Source organism: Mercenaria mercenaria, chromosome 17, assembly GCF_021730395.1.
Source record: "Mercenaria mercenaria strain notata chromosome 17, MADL_Memer_1, whole genome shotgun sequence".
Taxonomy (NCBI): Eukaryota; Metazoa; Mollusca; class Bivalvia; order Venerida; family Veneridae; genus Mercenaria; species Mercenaria mercenaria.
In genome coordinates, this window is record NC_069377.1 from 21961623 (window position 1) to 21985048 (window position 23426).

Consider the following 23426-nt stretch of genomic DNA (forward strand, 5'->3'; position numbering starts at 1 on the left):
GTTTCCAGGCGCGTAGCTGCTTATACGCAGATACACAGCTGTGTGTGAAAATCTGATATGCATACACAATTAAACTGGCTAATTTATTTGGATGCATCATGCAACAGAGATTAATACGCAATCATTGGCAATTTGCTTACTTCATATTATGTTTGAAGTACAGTAAACTGAAGTATAGCAAACTGGTTTGTATAATAGGTGATTTAACGTGCATTGAAATTCACCAATAATTGTCTTTGCAGTTGTATAACAATTTAGGTACAGTTACTATCCTACTATTTGCTTGCTTATTTTGTAATAATCCTGACCATGTGAAATATTGCATTCATACGCCGTCTGTGCTAACGGTTTAAAGAGTCAAAGTTTTATAATAAAACTGTAATACAATGTCAAAAATTGATAAACTGTTGGTTGTGAAATCGGCAAAGGGACAATTTTTCAAGGCTAAAATCTTTTGAATAGGAAAAAAATGTATAACACTGCATTATGTCACGCATAATAATTATAATGTTATTTTCAGATATCATAGATATATTTTATAATTATACTGATAGGTATGAAACAAGAGGTCGTAGAACACGAAATACCGCCTTTGATGTATTCAGTAATTGCACAAAGAACAGACCTCAAATCAGTAATTATGGGTCATTAACCAGTCATAAGTAAACTGTACCAAATGTGATCTTAGACCAAAGCATTCTCTAGTGATTTGACAAAAAAAGTTCTACTGTTCTGAGTCAATGTGACCTTGACCTACTGACCTCAAAATCGACAGGGATTATTTGCTGGTCATGATCAACATCCCTTTTATGTTTCGTAATCTTAGGCCCAAGTGTTCTCAAGTTATCGTTCGGAAATGGTTTAATTGCTCACTGTAACCTTGACCTTTAACCTTCCATATGGGAAAATTAGACCCATCGATTTTTCACACGAGTGAAAATATTTTATATAGCGCAAAGAAGGAGCCCTTTACTTTATTTAAATTCATGGAAAAAGTATTATAGGTATTTTAGCTTTGCAAACGATGTGATAATATTCAATGCATTGTCTTTCTTATGAATATTTTATTTTAAAAATGAATTTAAAAGAAAATGGTCTTTTTTGCGTATACTTTATATCTGTGTATCTACAATTAGAATATAGTAAAATATGGATATTTTGCTGAAATTTCTTCTGTTTAACAAAGAATAAATAGATTTTTATGTGTGCTTAAAGACCTTTGCAAACGACTTAGTAATCTATATTCATTTAGCTATTGTTTCATACTAATTTCAGGTTTCTAGGTGAAGAAGAAAATGGTCTTTTTTAAGCATTTTGTATATGAGTATAGGTTTTTTTTCCTTATCGGAAAGACTCGAACATTCTCGTATGTTTCCGTCAATTATTACGGAATTTAAGCTCCTTAACGGTAAAGACTGATATCTTCTCACCCGCTAAACAGCACACATGTACAGATTTATAAATTAGTGGACGCTTCATAATATGATTTGTTTACAGCCAATAGTCAATTTTAAACAGCTTGAGGATCGAAGTTCTAAATTTAAAAAAGAAACGTTGAAATTTTAGGCGGCATATTTTGGGCAAGTTAGAAGTAGAAAATTAAAATTCAAATTTTGAAAGGGTGATGTTGAATTTCGCTTACATTGAATTTCGCACAGACTTGGAAATCGAAATTAAAATAAAAAGAATTCGTCGAATTCCGAGGCAGAATTGAAATTAGATCCAGCAGGATGACCGAAATTCAAATATTTTGAGGGGAGCGGTCGTCCAGTGAATAATGTGTCGGCCGCTCAACCCAGGTGTTGTGGGTTCGAGCATCCGTGAAAGGGGTCACGACCATGACTTCTCACATGACACCAGTACTGGGTTTTCCCGGAAGCTGGCTGTTTAAAAGATAGTTTCACATTCAATACCAGTTTTAAATTCGATTGCTTTGAAAATTCGAGCATGCTTGAAATATAATACCGAAAATAATCTATTTAGATTTTTAACAAGGAGCTGTGTTCAATAAACGCCTGATGCCCCCGGTGGCATCCTTGTCGATACAAAGCAACCTAAGTCCAAAACGAGGTCAAGTTCAAAGTCAATGTCAAACTGAGGTCAGGTGATGTCTGAAGATGAGGAATGGTCACAGGTTACATCTGCATTAGTATCAAGTCATTCTAGTAAGGGGTATTGATGCTAGACGAAACGGTCCCATTTGGTTAACCTCGTACGGATGGACGGACGGACGGACGGACGAACGAACGAACGGACGGACGGACAGGACAATCACTATATGCCTCCCGCATCAGTAGATGCTGGGGGCATAAAAACTTGAATTTCGATATATCCGATCTTGCACGATTTTTAGCTCATCTGATTTTTTGAAAAAAAATGATGAGTTATTGTCATCACTTGAGCGGTTGTCGGCGTCGGCGTCGGCGTCGGCGTCTGCGTCGGCGTTGCCTGGTTAAGTTTTATGTTTAGGTCAGCTTTTCTCCTAAACTATCAAAGCTATTGCTTTGAAACTTGGAATACTTGTTCACCATCATAAGCTGACCCTGTATAGCAAGAAACATAACTCCATCTTGCTTTTGGCAAGATTTATGGCCCCTTTTGTACTTAGAAAATATCAGATTTCTTGGTTAAGTTTTATGTTTAGGTCAACTTTTCTCCTAAACTATCAAAGCTATTGCTTTGAAACTTGGAATACTTGTTCACCATCATAAGCTGACCCTGTACATCAAGAAACATAACTTCATCTTGCTTTTTGCAAGAATTATTGCCCCTTTTGGACTTAGAAAATCAGTTTTCTTGGTTAAGTTTTATGTTTAGGTCAGCTTTTATCCTAAACTATCAAAGCTATTGCTTTAAAACTTGCAACACTTGTTCACCATCATAGGCTGACCCTGTACAGCAAGAAACATAACTCCATCCTGCTTTTTGCAAGATTTATGGCCCCTTTTGGACTTAGAAAATATCAGATTTCTTGGTTAAGTTTTATGTTTAGGTAAACTTTTTCTCTTAAACTATCAAAGCTATTGCTTTGAAACTTGCAACACTTGTTCACCATCATAAGCTGACCCTGTACAGCAAGCAACATAACTCCATCCTGCTTTTTGCAATAATTATTGCCCCTTTTGGACTTAGAAAAATCATTTTCTTGGTTGAATATTATGTTTAAGTCAACTTTTCTCATAAACTATCAAAGCTATTGCTTTAAAACTTGCAACAGTTTTTCACCATCATAAGTGGACACTGTACATCAAGAAACATAACTCTATCCTGCTTTTTGCAAGAATGATGGCCCTTTTTAGACTTAGAAAATCATGGGTAGGACAATATTTCTATTATACAAAAAAAATCAGATGAGCGTCAGCACCCGCAAGGCGGTGCTCTTGTTAATCTTACAGTCTTCAGCAGATCGCAGTTTCAGTATTATACTGAAATTCAGCTTTTCAAAATTTGAAGTACGATTTTCGAGATGGTTCGACACTAATTGCTTGCTCGATATTTGACTTTTTCATTTCAATATCAAACTTGGAACAGGCTGTTCATTCAATACGTGATCGAAATTTGGCTTTTGGAATATTATAAATTTCGATCATTGAGCTGGCCCGAAATTAAAAGCTATTTTGCAATTTGACGTTTTTCAATCTTCAGGTGTAGCTTAGGATCAAAATTCGATAAGTTATGAAGTTTAATTTCGATCTTCGAGCTGGCATAAAATTCTATGCTAGTTGAACAGTAGTTGGACACCGCTCACGACATAATAATAAATATGCAGTTATTTGATTACAGAAAAAACTACTTAAAATCTTTATTTCATAATCATGAACATCAAAGAAAGTATTATAAAAGCGGTTTCCATCTGATTGTAAGAAAGTAGAAATTACTTTTGGAAAGTCATTGTTTGGTTTTATAATAATGTGTTTGTTGAGAATACCGTTATAAATGGTATTCTGATTAAACCACCAACAGCCATTTAGGTTTCTATTTTCTAATCTCTCTTTGCAATCACTGTAAATTAGACTTAACAATATCCCTAAATCTATTAATGTAACGGTACATTGGCGAAGAAGGGTTAGACATCGATCTGAAATGCGGAGTAGGCCGAAAACTAGCGAACTGTCTCGACAGCGATTTACCTGGCCAAACGTATTATCGGCTTTTGTGGTGATTTTCACGATGGGTCTAATTTTCCCATATGTAACCTCAAAACAATTAGGGGTCGTCTGCTGGTCATGACCAACCTCCCTCTCAGCTTTTATGATTCTAGGCCCAAGCATTCTTGAGTTATCATCTAGAAATTGTTGAACTGTTCCGGATCACTGTGACCTTGACCTTTGATCTACTAACTTCAAAATCAATAGGATTCAGCTGCTGGTCAGTCAATGTCAACATCTTAAAACGTCCATGATCATAGGCTAAAGCGTTCTCAAGTCATCTTCGAGAAACAGTTTAACTGCTCCGGGCCACTGTGACCTTGACCTCTGACCTACTGACCTCAGAATCAGTAGGGATCATCTGCTGGTCATGACCATCCTCCTTATCACCTTTCATAATCCTATGACAAAGCATTCTTGAGTTATCATCCGGAAACCGTTTAACTGTTCAGGGTCACTGTGACCATGACCTTTAACCATCTGACCTCAAAATAAATAGGAGTCATTTGCTGGTCATTATCAACCTCCCCATCAACGTTTATGATCCTAGGCCTAAGTATTCTTGAGTTATTATCCGGAAACCGTTTAGTCGGTCACTTTAACCTTGACCTTTGATCAACATAACTCAAAATCAATAGGTGTCATCTGCTGGTCATGCCTAACTTCCTTATCAACTTTCATGATCCTGGATCTAAGAGTTCTTGAGTTATCATCCGGAAACCAATTGGTCTACAGACCGACCGACTGACATACCGACCGAACGGCGTCTGCAAAACAATATACCCCTCCTTCTTCTAAGGGAGGCATAAATTATCAATTATTCCATGGTCACAATGTTGTAGAAAATAAAATATTATAGAAATCAAATAATTACACGTAATTAAGTCCTACACGTATTGTTAAGGTTTGACACCGGTACAAGTCATACGATATAACAGTATCTGACAACCCATTCACAGTGAGAAAAATATGTTCTTTCTTTGTAATTGGTGATTGCAGTTTTTTTCAATGGCCTTATAGGTTACTAAATTATATGTATTATATTTCAGGAGACCTTATGCAACATTCTGAAAAAGTGTCCAATCAATATTTCAGTGTAATACTTGGTTTTAGATATCGTTGAAATAAATCAACAATCATGCAATGTTTTTAACATTTTTATGATTCAGTATTGGTGGTAAAATGTCTACCCAATGCTAATGTTAAAGCCTGAAATTTTAGGGCTTTTTCGCACTTCGCCGTTGTGATCTTGGCTTGTCCATCATGCGCAGGCGATAAGCGCGGAATCTTAATGGTAGCAAAGTGCAAAATCATGATGGCAAAGCGCGAGATCACTATCGAAATCGAGAATTTATCATGTGCGAAATCACGATGCAGAGCACAAAACTGCTGAATTTTCGCGATCTTGCAATTCGCCATCGTTATCTTGCGCTTCGCATATCGATAGAGAAAGTGATGCATGAAGCGCAAAGCGCGAGATCAAGATAGCAAAACCGCGAAATAATTCAAAAGGTGTAAGAAACATTTTGCAAACCTTGTAGTCTAGTTTCGTCACGATGGAAAGAAAAAGGGAAGCTGCGACACGAAATTTTGAATGAGGTAAAAAAATAGATTAAAAAATAAAATTGAAATTGCAAAATACACAAAATATTTGCAACCATGCTATCAGGGAATAATCTACAATCTAAAATGCAAATATGAACATGTGATGGCGCAAAATATTTTTGATATAAGTCTGTTGAAAATTTCATACTGTTTTATACTATCCTAAATGATATGCTAATTTCGCGTGATTAACAATGGCAAATAGTCCGGTTTACCAAATGTCCAATTGTAAAAAAATATAGCAAGTGCTAAAATGGACAATAGCAAACCTATAGGTATAATTTATACTTTAATCCGTTTGTATGGCACCGTTGTACTTGACAATATGCGCAAAATAAAAAATTGAACATTTATATTATACTAGTATTGATTTAGTTTAGGTTTAAAAAATAGATAACGTCGTGTTTCAACACTAGTTCAGTCATATACATGCAGGCAGTTTACCTAACCATCTCTCCAGTATGTGACTGTTCTCAAAACTAAACGAGAGGCTTGCACTTACCTATTTTATGTGCACTTATTCAAGCAAATGACTCAATACAGAACGTTTTTCATTTACGTGCTGATAATAATATAAAACATTTTGAGAAAAAAAAGAATAATCTCCGCTTTATTCTGAAAAAAATAATATTCTGACCTGCAAGTTCTGAAATAAAAGATAATTCTGTCTTTCAAAGAAAGCGAAAAAAAAATCTTCATTTAAAATCCTAGGGTCCCCACCCACCCCCAGAAGTCCTAATGGTCGGCCCCTAAGTGAAAAGGATAAGCATACATATGGAAAATGCAACACTGCCCACGCCCCCTAGCACCGGCTTAAGCATAAACCAATAACAGCATTTAAATAAACTTCGTACTATACGAGCCGCATTTGCTTACATTTAACGTAGTTAATGTGAGAATAAAGAAGTATTTAAAACTCGTTTAAAATATAATAAAGAAGGAAATATGTAAAGCGTTTTTCCAAATTATTTTCTTAAATCATTAGCGTTTCATTCGATTTCAACAAGAACGTCGCTCTCCAAGATAACAGAGATGCTTTGGCAACAACTTAGTTCTGTCTACCATAACTTTACTGACGCTATTTTTATATTCTGATGGTCGCGTTCATTAAGTTACGGCGTAACCCCATTTGTTTACCTAACCAGGTAAAAAACGCAATATCTGCACACTGACTCGCGCGAGAAACTGATGACGTCATGCGAAGTTCGAAGCACATGTTAATTTTAGGATTATTTTTTTTATATATATATTGAATGAATTTAATTGACAAAAATGAATGAATTTTTGATTAAGTTCATAGAATTATACCTTAGAAAGTTTAAATTCACAAAAGAATCCATAATTAACTATTCTTTACCGCTAGATTTGTTTTCAAAATGGAGAGTACTTCGATCACGTGACAACTGCAATTGTGGGCAAAATGTTGCAGACAGCGGTACCCATTTGAAACGTTTATGTATTATAACTCATTTTCAAATGGTGTTGCATGGTACATTTTATGCTAGATTCAAAGAAAAATGGATATGAGATATATTAAATTAGAAGGAGAGTTTGAGGCATTTGATTTGATGAAATTATAGCGTGACAGACTTCTGGCACGATTTCTGGTTAGGTTTCAATAGGGATTCGTTTCAGCTCAGAGATCTAAAACAGCATATAGCATCTCTGAAGCTGAATTGTTTTAGCTAGCAACAACTGTGCTCTTCCAACTGCAGTAGTACCTTTTGCTAAAGTTGTCGGACGTTGATATCATTGGAATCAACTGATTACTGTCCCGCCTGTAATGCTTCAACACTCTTGGAAGTGTAACGACAGCAAACACGACTTGCTGCAAGTTATGCCTAGACCCCATACTTATGCTGTTCCTCGGGTAAATTCTCAGAACCATCGAATATGTTTTACCATGTACTCTAATCTAAGCTTAATAAAAAGTTTTTGGAACGTGCTTTATCAAAATCACATTCTCTATGTATCCGCGAAGAATTTAGTCTCACAACAATTTCGTATCTATCCGCTGTACAATGTATTTCAATGCGGAATTATTTACTCAAATGACGTTATTATCGTTACATACCAGAAAATTTGGCCTACTCTAACGCTACCTTTGAGGCAGCCGTGGACTTGATCACAAACTTACAAGTACTCATGCCCAATAAAAATAGTTCAACATACTTTGAATATATACCAGTGGCGCAGTAATTTACTATAAATAACTATCGGCTGCATGCCTTTACTCAATATCTCCTTACAGTACAGGGGGTTTGAATGCATAACTGTATATATCACCAAATTGCAGTATCATATTGATGGTTAGCTGAATCAAATCATATATGTATTTACTTGTGCACTTTTGGAATGGATTCTTTTCATACATGCACTAACATAAACCACCTTCCACCTGTACAATACTATCAGTACTTTGATTTTTTCATCACTGCGTACATTGCTTTTCTGTCCGATATTGGTTTCCACTGGTGAAAACAATAATACAATGTTCAAATCCTTGTCAAATGTTACACGAAGTCAGTCAACAGTTAATACTTTTTCTTTTGTCATTACGACTGGTCGAGCTAAAATCAACAAGATGACATGTAGCTCTGAACAGAGCTCTTCCTCATGTTGTACTACTGAGAAGTACACCTTTCAGTGTCATTTTACCCTGTTAAGTATACGATGATAATTATACGACCGTTTATGCGATTAATAGTGTTCGTTTTGAATTCTGTTCGTTTAAGAATGCATTTACAAGTTAAACTTTTGTCATTGCCAATTCTTCAAATGTATATCATTTGCTTTTCGTCTGACTGTTGTCGCTGAGTCATATTTCTGCCCTTCTGTCTGATATTAGAATAGGGTCCTTGTTTCCTTTTTTTATGGAACAGATTGGACGGTCTCATTTTGTAACTAAGAGCATAGGTGAAAAATTGTGCATGTTCTATAAATTGTCTGTCATTATTGTTTTTCGTCAACGTGCATAACATATCTACGTTCCAGGTTTAACTGTAGTTTGAAAATGAGTTCGTAAATAGTAATAATTTTTTTAACGCACATGTGAAATGTATCTTCAAGTTAATGTTAAAGAGGACAGATTCATGGTGTCAAATACCTTAATGATACCAAAGACACATGATTAGAATAATAACTTGAACTTCTGAACTCGTTCAAAACAATTAGCAAAGACATGATCGTTCTTCTGGAACATCATTAAAGTGGAATAAAAGCAAAAATATCAAAATTCTACAAAATTGCACCGAATTTATTGTAAACTGGCTCGCACAGAGAAATTTTAAATCATAAAATTGATTGTTTTGACCATAACTACTGACGAATATAGGAATATAGGAATTTATCTCAGATGTTTTTATTATAATATGATTTAAACACATAACATTTATTTTCCATATACATTGTCTGTATGTGTTATTCAACAAATGATTGAATTATATAATAAGAGACGTTTGTATATTTACATTTACTTAATAAATATTCTTGAATCTTGTAATGTCTGCTTACAGTGTACCTAAGATAGCCTGTGAATCCAGTCTGTGAATCCAGTCTGACAATTTCTAACTTTTTTCTACATGCAAATTCAGAAACTCGATAAATGCCAAATTAATACGCATTAGCGCACATTTGGTGGGATTTTCAATGCATAGTAAGAAGGTATAATTTCGTCTGACAAAGCAGGAATTATCAACGCCTTCCAAGGCTACACTTAAGATTACATTTCTTAAAATCCACAGTTCTAGTTCAATTCTAGTCATAGTTTTAGCAGAATTCATAATATTCTCATCATTTCACAATATCAACCAAATATACAAAAAAGCAGTTATATATAATAGTGAAAACTACATGTTTCCTGTTCCATGTAAATCTATCAAGTGACATATTACCGTGGTTTTGCATTCTATACAACAACGAATTTCGTATAACAGAAAGGTATAAATAGGTTTGCGATGCATACCATTTACAACAGCAGGTGCGTACACAGCGCAGCAGCCCGCCCGCTTAGCTCAGAAGGGAGAGCGCAGATCCACGGATCTCGGGTTCGTGAGTTCGATTCCTGGGCGGGGCGTATGTTCTCTATGACGATTTGATAAAAGACATTGTGTCTGAAATCATTCATTATCCACCTCTGATTCATGTGGGGAAGTTGGCACTTACTTGTGGAGAACAAGTTTGTACTGGTGCAGATTCCAGGAACACTGGTTAGGTCAAATGCCCGCCGTTATATAACTGAAATACTGTTGAAAAACGGCGTTAAACCAATACAAACAAACAAACAAACAAACAAACAAATACACAGCCCAGCATTAAATGAAATTTTACAAAAATCATTCATAATATTGTATTCTACGTTAATTGTTACTGAAACAGGATCAGTTATTTGTTCAAATTAGATTAGGTATATTATATTCTAAAGTTCAGAATATACCCTTCTTATATCATTTTCGTCATGGTAGACGGAGACTATAAACATCATGTAGACATCGTAAGGAGTGAAATAATGCCATGTCATACTTTTGATATTACACTCGAGTACATGTAATAACATTTTGACATTGACCGTACAAGTTCAATGAGTACTTGCCCATGATAAGTACAGAATGAAGAACTGTAAGCGTATCAGTAGAAAATGTAATGAATAATGAAATGAATTTTACATTTGTGTCATTCAACATTGAATATATGAAATGTGCTGTATGAAATGATAAAAAAATCTCGTTAAATAAATTCAGTATTAAAAGACATACATGTAAGATCCTGTGTATATTATGTTTAAAATACGGGTACTGCCAATGAACTGCCAGTAACCTGAAAATGAAAGCAACTAAGGGAGAGGTTACGCCGATGCAAGCCATATGCCATTCTTGCACTTTAATATACTAAAACAACGTTTTAAAAACATGTCATATGACAATATATGATATTGCAAAAGTCATACTAACAACTATTCATGGAAAATAAGCGTCCTAGTTGTCGTTGATAACAAGGTTAACCCATGATGGTAAAATAGTGAAATTACCAGTCACGATATCTTTGTTTGTTTGTTTGTTTGTTTTTGGTTTAACGCCATTTTTCAACAGTATTTCAGTCATGTAACGGCGGGCAGTTAACCTAACCAGTATTCCTGGATTCTGTACCAGTACAAACCTGTCCTCCGCAAGTAACTGCCAACTTCCCCACATGAATCAGAGGTGGAGGACTAATGATTTCAGACACAATGTCGTTTATCAAATAGTCACGGAGAACATACGCCCCGCCCGAGGATCGAACTCGCGACCCCGAGATCCGTAGACCAACGCTCTTACCTACTGAGCTAAGCGGGCGGGCTAGTCACGATATCTAAGTGAGATATATTGTGATAAACATTAAACAGCTTTAGTTCTAATACTCAGTAGTGCTGATGTTTCTTGCGTTCCATTTACTGTTGCTCGTAACTTTCACGAAATATTTTGACCGAGTGCCTATCGACATTTTCAAATTCTCAGTGTGTTCAAACTTATTTATAGAATTATTGTTGAAATGGACATATGTATCATAAAAATTTCAAACGTAATCTATCTTTCATAAAAGTCGTTGTTGGTTTGTTTTCTATCGAAATGAAATAAGTCTGTCATGTAACAGTTTGTATATGAATTTCACTATAATTCCAGGAGGTTTAAAAAATGGAAACATCTGAGAGACGAGTCATAGTAATTGGAAAAATTGGCGGTGGCAAAAGTGCAACTGCTAACTCCTTGCTTGGACGTAAAATCTTTGACACAGGATGTGGTTTAAGCTCTGTGACAAAATACTGTCAATTTCGGAAGTCCTACACAAAGAATGTGAATTTCATCGTTGTAGACACTCCTGGGTTGCTAGACACTGAAGTAAACCCGAAAGAAAGGATGGATGAAATAAAGCGGTCGATAGATATCTGCCCAGAGCCACATGCCTTTTTGATAGTCTTCAATCCGAACTACTTTATGACGGAAGATGAAGAGTTCACTATCGATCTCCTTGAGCTTACATTTGGCGAAAACTTATTCGACCACTGTATCGTTCTTTTCACACATGGGGATAGTTTCAGAAACGAAAAGAAATTCAGAAAGTGGGTGTGGAAGTCAAACATGTTATCGCAACTTGTCAACAGATGTGGAGGCCGGATCGCAAGAATTGAAAACGATTCTAATGGAAAGTCCGACATGAACAGTTTATATGGACAACTTGAAATCTTGTGTGAATCTAGAAAAAAACAGTACCTACCGATTAATTCAGATGCCTTGCATAGAAGTCTTGGTAATAAGGTATATCTATTTTTCAAGTAAATCCTTTGACTGTATCGCTATTACCGGTGTTCTGGTTTCAAAAAGGGCAGTTACCAAGGCAATGTAAAATTTAATTCACGCAGTTCCCTCAAGCAGGTTATACTGTATAAAATGTAAATTAACTTTTAGCCACACGAGCTCGCTGTAAGCATTGTTTAAGTATTAAGGATGGGTATAGTGTTACATTTCTATTATAAAACATGTCTTTTGTAGTCATAAGCGCTATGAGCAGTTTTGTGTTTTTATTAATGTGTTTGTTCGTCTTGGGTTTAACGTCGTTTTTCAACAGTATTTCAGTCATGTAGCGGCGGGCATTTAGCCTTATCATTATTCCTGGATTCTGTATCGGTACAAACTTGTTCTCCGCAAGTTACTGCGAACTTCCCACATGAATTATCAGAGGTGGAGGACGAATGATTTCAGACACAATGTCTTTTATCTATTAAGTATTTGTACTGGCTAAATACAGTAATAAGTGTTTGATCGAATAAATTTCTTAAAGTGTTATAAACCACAATAGACATGAAAATAACAGGCAACGTACAAAACAAAGTTTTTGCAAGTTCAAGAATAAAGGCTTTAATGTTTTATTTGTGAAACGTTTTAGTACGAATTTAAGTATTATCCATAATGTTGATACAAAAATATATTAGTTATTAACGTTTCTCATGTTTGGTACATGAACTTCCTAATTTTACTTTTAGGCAATACAAAAGATCAAATGTTATATCTATACTAGATCAACGCTTTAGTGCTTGTTTAACTTTAAATAGAAAGTCTAACTAATTTATAGTTCAGCCCAAACTATAGCCATTCCATTTAATAAATTGCTAAATATTTCATGTAGTATGTATAATCACCATCTCTGTGAATATCACAAATAGGTTTTCAACTGCCACAATAGGTATACAGTCAAACCTGTCTATAAAGACCACCCTTGGGAGAGCAAAAATGTGGTCTTTATTGGGAGGTGGTCTTTATTCACAGGTTAAAATACGATATAAATGTTCTAATGGAGAACAAAACATGTGGTCTTTAGAGTCAGTTGGTCTCTGTTCAGAGGTCGTCCTTAACACAGGTTTGACTGTATTTGTAAAATGTCAATAAAAGTAATAAATGGTTCTCCTTAGTTTGCTTCTGTTGAACAAAAAAGTTAACCTCTTTAAAACACTGAAGAATTTATATTTATATAATTTGTACATTTTAAAATAACTTTGTTAACTTCTTATATGAACAGCAGATTCAGTGGAATTCAGCTGAGGAGAGGCGCATTATACTGATCGGAAAAACAGGCAATGGCAAAAGTTCTACTGGTAACTCTTTGCTAGGGCGTCATGCCTTTGACGAAGAAATGGATCTTTGCTCAATAACCCAGACATGCAGTATGCGGAAGCGGTTTGACAAAAAACGAAATATGACATACATTGTAGTAGACACTCCAGGGTTAATGGACACTGATGTTGATTTGATAACACGAATGCTAGAAGTACAGAAGTCCGTATATATCTGTCCAGGCCCACATGCCTTCTTGTTGGTTTTCAGTTCGAAGAACCGCATGACGGAAGATGAAAAATATACCATTGATCATCTTCGAATATTATTTGGCGAAAAAATGTTTGACCACTGCATAATAGTTTTCACTAATGGGAGTGAATTCAAGACAGACGAACACTTCAAGCAGTTTTGGGAAAAATCACCTATAATAAGTCCACTTGCTGAGAAATGTGGTAGGCGAATACTACGAATAGAAAACAAGGATTTAGCAAATATCTGGGATGATGTATTTGTGAAAGGAGTTTATGAGCAAATAGCAAAATTTGGACAAAATATATATCAGTATAAACTTCTAAAAAATCATACCGAGGTGCTAAACCTACACAAGGAAAATTATAAAGGTGATCGAAAAATAGAGTCTCAGCTTTCTTCACTGGTAGTCGAGCTTGACAAGAAGATAAGGGATCAACTGATATGGAGAGCAGTGCTTGTCGGCAGCACAGTTGTTGTAGTCGGTTTAGGTGGTGCTGGGGTTGCTAGTACAGCAGCAGCTGCAGCTTTAGCTTCTGGAGCCGCAAGAATAACTGCTGTGTCAGCTGCAACAGCTGGTGCTGGTGTAGCAAGTGCATTAATCGCTAAATTCAAATTCTGGTAAATTGTGAAAAAACGATGAAGATAGAAGTCATGCATCATCTAACCACATAACACATTCCTTGTGCATCTAGTTTCCGGCTTACCTTGAGACCAAATATTTGGCCATTTTACCAAAGCTCTGCAGCCGAGATGTTATTAGGCTGCTGCCTTCAAATCGCTTTGATTTTGTCTTGTTGTGTGTTCGAGCCGTTAAACATTTTTTGAACAGTGGACATTGACGCAAACGAACTTTTCAAAAGTTTTATTAGTTCAATCATGATTGCAGCTATAACATTAGGAAACTTTAAAGCAAAACAAGGTGTTTTGCATGATCATAACAGTACATAATTGAATAAACCCAATCGCTAAGATTGAAATGTTTCAACATATAAATACAATGAATACATTTGTTTTTATCAAAAGAGTAATAGTGTGTTATTGGAATTATGGGATCGGGTGTGATTTGGTTTGTGATTTTTTAGCGGTTTCAAAAGATCTTACTGATAAATATCAGTTTAGATTGTTGATTGTTTGGCTGGTTGGACAGGGACATAATCTAGATATAAACAACTGAGAGTATTTACAAAATCATTGAAACATTTTTAAGGTATCTAAGGATATTTATCATATTTCTTCACACAATCATATGGTGATTCGGTACACGAAGGGATTTTTATCGGTAAACAGAATTTCATGACATTCTGTGAAATATTTGTCTGGTGGGAAGGGGAAAAAATGTATGAACTTAAAAATGGGACATTTATCACATTCATTCAAACACGTAATAATAACGTAGCAATAATACACGAAACAATTTTTATCAGTAGACAGTATTTCATGGCATTCTGTGAAATGTTTGTCTGATGGTTAGGAAAAACGTATAACCTTCAAACTAGCGGCCAAGGAAGATATACATGCACTTCCATTAATATGTATTATGGAGGTTCAAACGTTTCGATACGTTTGCAATCTGAGTTGTAAATTCGTTTGCTATTTGTATATATATCATTTGATTTATAGCGTGATAAGTAATTATTTTGCCATGTTTGAAAATCCATTTAGAAATTATATTTCTGTATTTTTCATATGGTCTGTGTACTGCAATGGGCGTGACGTTGATTTTAGGTTTAGTTATGTGAGTACACGACCTAGTATTTAGAGTCAAACATATTATGTATCATCATTCAATACAAATGTTCACTACTGTTACGCTTATGAAACCTAAAATGTATAGCAGTGTAAATAAACAGATTGTTGTCTGTTCTTGTGTTAAAAAATTAAAGCTGTAAATTCTGAAAAGATCATGATCTGACCTTAAAAGTCTCGGCTTCTTTAATTTTATGTATTTTAGTATAATTCCACTGACATTAAGTGAGACACCACATTTTCTAAAACAATGGAATTGCACTTGTTATCAGGTTAAGGGAAGTTCTTCAAACATTGTAACAGGAGTTAAAGTAACAACGGCATTATCTGTTTACAGTATGTTTTTAGCTTTAAATTGTAAATAATATAATTATAAGGATGTATATTTTAAAATGCTTCTACTTTGTAACTCTTAGTGCTTTTTTGCAATCAAGATTCGGTAGAAATAATAAGAATTAATATTTGTCTTGTTCTAGCTATTGGCGCCTTTTCTAACAAATTACTTTTCATTCTTAATGTTTGTACCTCTCCTGTCGTCCCTGCCGTTTTCATTGCTGTTGTGGTTTTTACAGCTGTATCTTAATTTGCTTAATTAGAACTGTTTTGCAGGTATTTAACAGGTGTACAGTGAAGTCTACAACTATGGAGACAGTTGCATCACATGAAATCTACAAGAGTAAATTTGAAATATCTGAACAAAAACATGTCTACAAAAGCGTTGGTTAAGTTAAAACGTGCATAACACTACAATTTTATGCTAATAGTTTTAAAAACATTCACACTTTACCTGTATAGATTCAAGTATAGTGATCAAGTTGTGTTTATCATTTTGTTTTTATTGTGATTAGCATGTTATATAATCACTTTTCCCTATTTTTATATCCATACCTATTGACCTATTTTCCGGAAGAAAAATGATTGAATTTCACCATAACTGTACATCGGAACATCGTTATGTTCATTATATTTATTTTCGATTGTTGTTGTTTTTGTTCATTGACAGTAATAAGTTTAATGTAAGATCTTTAAACTGTAGACTGGCATCAGTCGTTAGAGCCATTGAATGTTAAGCACCTGGCCATAAAATCAGTCCTCTCTGATACCACTTTCTAAAAAAATTTACAATATCTCTTGCCTTTGTCTCTATGTTGAGATGAGCCTAGAGAGAAAATGTTTTTCTGAGAAAATAATTTTGTGTCAGTGTGAAGAAATTAATATTATTACAGACTTTTTGATCTCAACAGACTTTGTAAGTCTATTTAAATTGCAAAATGAAACAATTCCTCGCGATATTAAGTCAGGTCTTTGAAATGCTTTTAAGGTATTAGGTCCATAACAGAGTACCTCCTTTTTGAAGAGTATTCAATTCCTACCATAAACCTACTTTGACTGCAATTTTCAGGGGTGGGGAGGGGGCGTAGGTTCAAACCCTACTGGGACCATTTTTTCCCCTTGTTTTCCTTTTTTCTAGTAAGTTTTTACTTTTTTCAAGAGTAACTGTCATTTGTTAAACATTTTCTTGCTGTTCAAAGTGAAATTACATCTGAAACAGAAGGGGTAGAGTTAGACATCTTTAAAAATACTGAGTTACATGCGGTAAAAGTAATCTATTTTGCCTTTATTCTTTAGATTACATATTGTGGAAGAAATGTAGGTTGGTTTTACTTCTGTCCCAATGTTATTTTTGAAGGAAGTGAGCAAAATTCAAAACAGACCCGCAGGATTCGACCTTAATTTTTCAATGTTGGAGTTAGAAGTCTGTCTCATTAAATCCGTTTACTTCAGGCACCCTAGAAAAACATGATATTGACAGTTTTATTTCAAGTTTTATAATTGTTTACCAATAGTTTGATGTTTCTTTAAGGAAAAATAATGGTTTAATGAATTCTCTGCAAACTTTTTGGATAAAGGCCATCACTTTGAAATTTGTCTCACTTGAGCTTGAGGAAATACTATAAATTATACAAAATTTATAAAAAAAAAAAAAAAAAAAAAAAAAAAAACAGCATGGTAAATTTGTTTTAAACATTTTGCAACACAGTACGAAGCACGATCAACAGTAAGAATATACCAAACAAATGCCATTTTTTAAACATTGCTATAAGGGGTCTAATACCTTAACTCGACTTTTCGAAGAAGAAGCAAAGCTATTTCACTCGCCCCGGCGTTGGCGTCGGCGTCGCCATCGCCGTCCCTGTTGGTTTAAGTTTGTGATAAAGTCAAACATCTCTGTTACTATCGAAGCTTTTGACTTGAAACTTAAAACAGTTATTTACTATCAAATTGTTCACCAGGAGAAACAATTTTGACAGAATTATGCCCCTTTTTAACAACTCAGAACTTTTGATTAAAGTGTTTGGTAAATTCAGATATTTATGTTACTATCAAAGCTTTTGACTTGAAACATGAAAAAGTTATTTACTATAAAGTTTACACCAGGAGAAAAAATCCCCTGATACAATACTCTGATTATATTTTTGATTGAGTTAAGCCCCTTTTACCGGCAGAGCTCTAATTCGGAGTCAAGCACTGAGAAAAGTCGAGCGTGCTGTTTTATGGACAGCTCTTGTTTTACATAATTATCGCATGATGCCTCAGTTTTACTTTGATCTGTTCATAATGACAAACCAAACATGGCACATATATTAAAAAAGCTGTGCTATGACCACATTTTATACACAACCTTTAGTAATAAACCTTAATATTCTGTATTTTTGTGACTTCTGTCTGGTGCACACCTCCGTTAATGTGTGTTGCAGGGATTAACACAAGAGTCTGTGTGTATTTTGGCTGTGACCTTTTACGGGTTCTTCCAGACAAATATCTCAGAAATGAATCACATTTTGCATATAAATCATTATTTTTAATTGAAAATATCTTAGGAATTTGGCTTAGCTACTTGTCATAAATTTTTGTTTCTTGATTATTTTAATACTAAAACTGGGTTTTATGCATTTAAAAACGAGTTTTTGTTGCTGATTTCATTTTAATTCTTGTCGTGTTGGACAACCTGTGGAGTTTCTATTTTGTATAATTTTGTTATCACAGCAGCGTTGTTTGTGCCATGTGGCGGCTGTAAAATGTCTACCCGTATATTCAATCAGAGCTGTAATATTTCGATTTTTTAGATCGTTCAGCACGCCATTTATGTTGTGTTAGTGGTATTGTTTAGTTTTTCAGATTGAACATTTCGGTTTGCGTTGTTCCAATACTCCTGCTTTCATGGTTTTGAATAATGTTTAATCACCCTAAGAATATTGTGCTTGTATTTTAATTTTGTCTTTTGACGGTTTCTGTGATATGCAGGCTCCATAACCTCAGATCCACTCTGTAAATTCTAGTTTGTTTAGTTCCGCCCACAGTTTTCCCGTTAAAGGTAAGTCCATTATTTGAATCGGTACCTGGTATTGTTCATTAGTGTATCATTGAAGGTTCCATGTAAATCGCCGTATGAACACCGCTGCAGATTTTTCCAAATTGTAACTGAATACTTGTAACATGTGCAATGTTAAACTACTCTACTCTACCCGGGCATACTGAGCGTGACGGTGACATGTACTTCCACTACCGTCCAGAAACATCAATCAAACAATTTTGCAAAATTTTCATTTAGTCGTGTTGGGCGACCACTGGAGTTTCCATTTTTCTACTTTACAAGATTCATTGTTATTTTCTTCCAATTTTCTTAGGTTTCACAAAAAAGTAACTTTTTGAAAGCTCGTAGACTTTGTTCAGAAATAATCTTAGGATTTTATCGATTAAAGAAGTAAAGTGGAATATTGTATCTAGTTTTTAAATAAATTATACTTTTCATATTGTTTATTAAATGGTGACAGAGGCTTTGATAACCCCGCTGATATTTGTTTTTAAATACATTTTTGACAGCCGTCTTTTTTAAGAAAAGTATACTCAATTTATTAAAATTTTACTATTTTATTAATTTGTTCATAAACTGTACTATTTTTTCATTCATTCTTATTTCACGTTTGGCCGTATGTCATTCATTCTTCATACTAGTAACTGTTTAGGCCTATTAACAAAATAAAGTAGCAAAAGCGTTCAGAGCATCTTATCTGTTATCCCTTTAAAATTTATAGATTCACATGTCTTTTAAATATAAAACACAATATACTTTTAAAGCAATATAAATCGTATACGTGTAGTTAGGCCAGAGTTTGTTGATTTTTCGTTACTCAGACCCTCCTGCCCTTTTTTCTGTCATGAAAAAACAAATGAAATTACAAAAATTTCAAAAAAAATATTAAGAACAATTACTGATGGTTTGCTGAGTTCTGATGATGACAACTCAAATATTTGTCAGTGCATTAGCGGTCAGTGTCATTAAGTTGCAATTTTCTCTCAAATGAAAGCGTCTTCAATATGCAAAAAATAGTGTGAAATTTAAGAATATCTTTGAACCATTTACAATATGCGATGAAAAAGCGAAATCAGTTTAGTCACACTACACCGTATAGCGTTAACGGACGTCCAACGTATAAAAACATTTACAATCCGTTCGTGTCCGTTAGCATGCGTTTCTTTTCCGTTTCTCATGCGGTGCCTGCACTTCTTGTCCGGCGATGTTCGTTCCATCCGGTGGAAGGTTTGAGCATGTTCAAAATTTGGAACGTACACAACCGGACAAAGTTGTCGCGAATATGAAACCTCGCAAAAATACTCAAACTTTTGACCCAGCGAAAATACGTGCTTTTACGGTATGTGTTTTGTTCGTTACTCGTGCGTTCCTTATTCTGTACTTGCCTGGTTTGTACCCGTTCCTGTCCGGAGGACATGATTCACGGCCGGGCTACTACCGGCCATGCAACGGATGTAACGTATGTTCAACGGACGTTAACTGACAAGACATTTGTCAAACGTTCGAAGAACATTGTGACAGTTTCTCATGCGTTGCTCTTAGGTTTTACGCGGTACAAATCCCTTACTAGTAAGGTGATGTCCGTTAATTGAACGTTGTTCATCCTGTATATGTGCGTTGATCTTGCGATCATTGTGCGTTTTATGCGCTCCATACACCGATCGCGATGGCACCGAGCAGCAGCAGGGTATGCCTTTCGTCACCGGATAACTTTCTGCTGCATTTTTTCTATACGTTGGGCGTCCGTTAACGCTATACGGTGTAGTGTGACTGACAATGAAACACAAGTTCTGTAAAGGCCAAGAAGATGAAAACATGAACAATTTTTTTGTGTCTCAAATATATCCTAGATGTAACCGAATGTAAATAACAATGGCAACATTGATGTGAATTTGACATGCATTTGGGAAATAAAATTTGACATGGGAAGAGGTATTCTGAGGTGACCCAAGGAGCAACAAAGTGCTGCCGAACAAAGGAGTCATCCGATAAAGCTTTTGATCACATATCGTCTGTTGTGTTACTGCCTTTTTTTTTTTTTTTTTTTTTCGATCCTGCTGTCAACATTTTTCTGCACAGAATCCGAGTATCAAATAATTAAAAAAAAACTCTGGCCTTATGATATTTGAATAACAATTAATACCTTATACACGTTCATCATTAGCGAAGTCGGTAGAGCTATTGGAATATGAAAAGTTCATTTTCGCAGGTTCGGTTTTCATATATTGATTAACTCTTTCCTTCTTTTTTAACAAATTATTTTCTTTACTTATTTGTACATATCAGCATAATTATGTCACATTGATTACCTCTCTAAAAAAACATGCATTCATATATACAAATGTGATAATAAAGATTGGAAAGAAATCGGAAAATGGTTTACAAAATCAGAATACACATAAAACGAAATTTATTTTATTGTAAATTATTTTGTGATATAACTTATTTTTCCCTGAAATACAAACAGCTCTTTCTAAAATTTTGATACACAAAATCTGTGTCGGAGACCCCCGTATTTATCCGCTCATTTTACAGTTATATAAATTTATATGATCATTTTAGTTTTGTTTTTTTTAATCTCAACCCTCTACTCCCAAGAAAGACGGAGGCATACTGACTCACTTTAAATATACACCAGACTTTATTATGATTTAAGTTCATCTATGTGTATACGTTAAAACATGTCATGATTCTTTTTAGTCAAACTTTTCAGTCTGGTGTTTATTAAGGCCAGTTATGTCAAAATAAGAGAATAAATAAACCAAGTAACAACTTTGTATTACTTACTGATATAGGCATTGAGTATAAATAAATAGATAAAAATGAAATCATATTAAATGCAACATTACGCACCCGACTGAATGCTGTAGATATTCGCTGTAGTCTGGCTGATGGCTCTGTGTCGCATTTCGGCATACATTCTTTTTTTAAGTTTTTAATAAGATCTTTCATGAACGGGTGGGACTAGAAACTTGCGACCGATCTCACTTGTAACATATTTGTGAAAATAGTAGTAGAATGGACTTATAATTATCCGTTCATTGTACATAACATATTGACGTTCCGGGTTCAATTGTAGTTTGAAAACAAGTACGTAAATCAAATTATTTAAAAGCACATGTAGCTAAAATATATCTTCTGTTAAATGCTATAGAGGAGCGGTTCATGGCGACAAATACCCTAATGGTATCCCAGACACATGGTTCGAATAATAACTTGTTGAATTTCTGTTGACACGTAAAACACTCGTTAAAATAATAGCAAACATATCAAACAACACATTGGACAAACCTGTTGTATTTTGAAGTAGAAATAATAAAATTCTAATGCCACATATTTATACTGTATTATCATAGATAGATAGATTAATTTCTGTGCACAATGTACATAATCATGGCAATATAAATAACAATATACAGATAACAATGAACAAGTATGCATGTTAAAAACTAACTAGTAGAGAATAAATCTATCCGGATAAAATCGTCCTGGAACCTAAACAATGACTAAAACAATTTTGAACAAATTCAGATAATACTAATCAGGTGTTCTTTGTACTTTGACTGAAACGTTGAAATTTCTGTTGCATCCCTATTAGTGGTAAGCTGTTCAACAGGTTACAACCATTATATGCGAAAGATGTTTTACCGAAACCTTTCACTTTTGGAATTATAACGAAACTTTTACTATCTGAATAAGAATTGTCCATATTGTCCAAAGCAGAACCAACGTTTACACTAAATCTTGTGTGTTAAATATGGACTGTACTAACAGGAATAAAATACTCTCTCATCTAAGCAGGAGTAATGTTAGAGTGAATCTTAATGACATGACATAGAGTTTTTATTTGATTGGCCCTCTTTGCTACAGGTATCCAGTTTAGGCGTGCAAAATGTTCTTTATCGATATGCGACATCGACTTTAAATTAAAAATAAATTAATTTGTTCTGGGTTACCTGTAACTTCTGTTTTAACTCTTGGGTTAAACTACAGAACAAAGCAGAAAATGCATAATCAAAATAGCATTGTATAAGGGACGCTGTGAGGAGTCTGTTTGTACTGAGTGGGGAATTGACTTTTCCTGTACAAAAATTTCAACCTGGTATTTGATTTTCTTATTATAGACCTTGCCATAGTTTCAAAAGACAAACTTTGATCTAGAGTTGCACCAAGGTATTTTACAGAAGTTTTGGATTCAATGCTTTGACCTTTGCATTTTATGTTGAGTTGGGACAGGGACCTTAACCTTTGTTTAGACCCAAGCAGGATGGTTTCAGTTTTACCAAGTTGCAAAGAAAGTTTGTTAGCAATAAGCCACACACTAACAAAGTCCTCACTCAAGAGACATCCTATGTCTTTCTTATATTTGGTACTGACTATGAGTGCAGAGTCGTCTGCATACGGTAATAGTTTATGTTTAATAACTGCAGACACATCATTTACATAAATTAAAAAGAGGAAAGGGCCTAATATTGACCCTTGAGGAACATCACAAGAAATATTTGCTTGTGTAGACAATATGCCTGATATGTCAACTAACTGATGTCTGTCAGAGAGATAAGACGAAAACCAACTGTAGGGACATCAAGGCCTAAGGCTTTTAATTTCATTAGGATAATTGAATGGTGGACTTATCAAGGACTGTTTTTAGGTCAAGTAGGACCATACCAGCAAGGTGACCTTTATCCATCTCAAAACGAATATAATCTGACA

At 34.7% G+C, this 23426-nt stretch overlaps 1 protein-coding gene across 1 annotated transcript; it reads left to right on the forward strand.

Moving 5' to 3' along the window:
- The first annotated feature begins 11425 nt into the window (after window positions 1-11425).
- On the forward strand, window positions 11426-17304 carry LOC128550351 (GTPase IMAP family member 9-like). The gene is made up of 2 exons (XM_053529241.1): window positions 11426-12043; window positions 13302-17304. Exons 1-2 carry the CDS (start codon window positions 11645-11647, stop codon window positions 14211-14213), a joined length of 1311 nt encoding a protein of 436 aa, XP_053385216.1. The 5' UTR covers window positions 11426-11644; the 3' UTR covers window positions 14214-17304.
- The last annotated feature ends 6122 nt before the right edge of the window (window positions 17305-23426 follow it).

Coding starts and splice junctions, on each gene's coding strand:
- LOC128550351 (XM_053529241.1), top strand. CDS start 11,645: ATGGATGAAATAAAGCGGTCGATAGATATCTGCCCAGAGCCACATGCC. Junction 12,044..13,301: donor ATAGAAGTCTTGGTAATAAG/GTATATCTATTT, acceptor TTATATGAACAG/CAGATTCAGTGGAATTCAGC.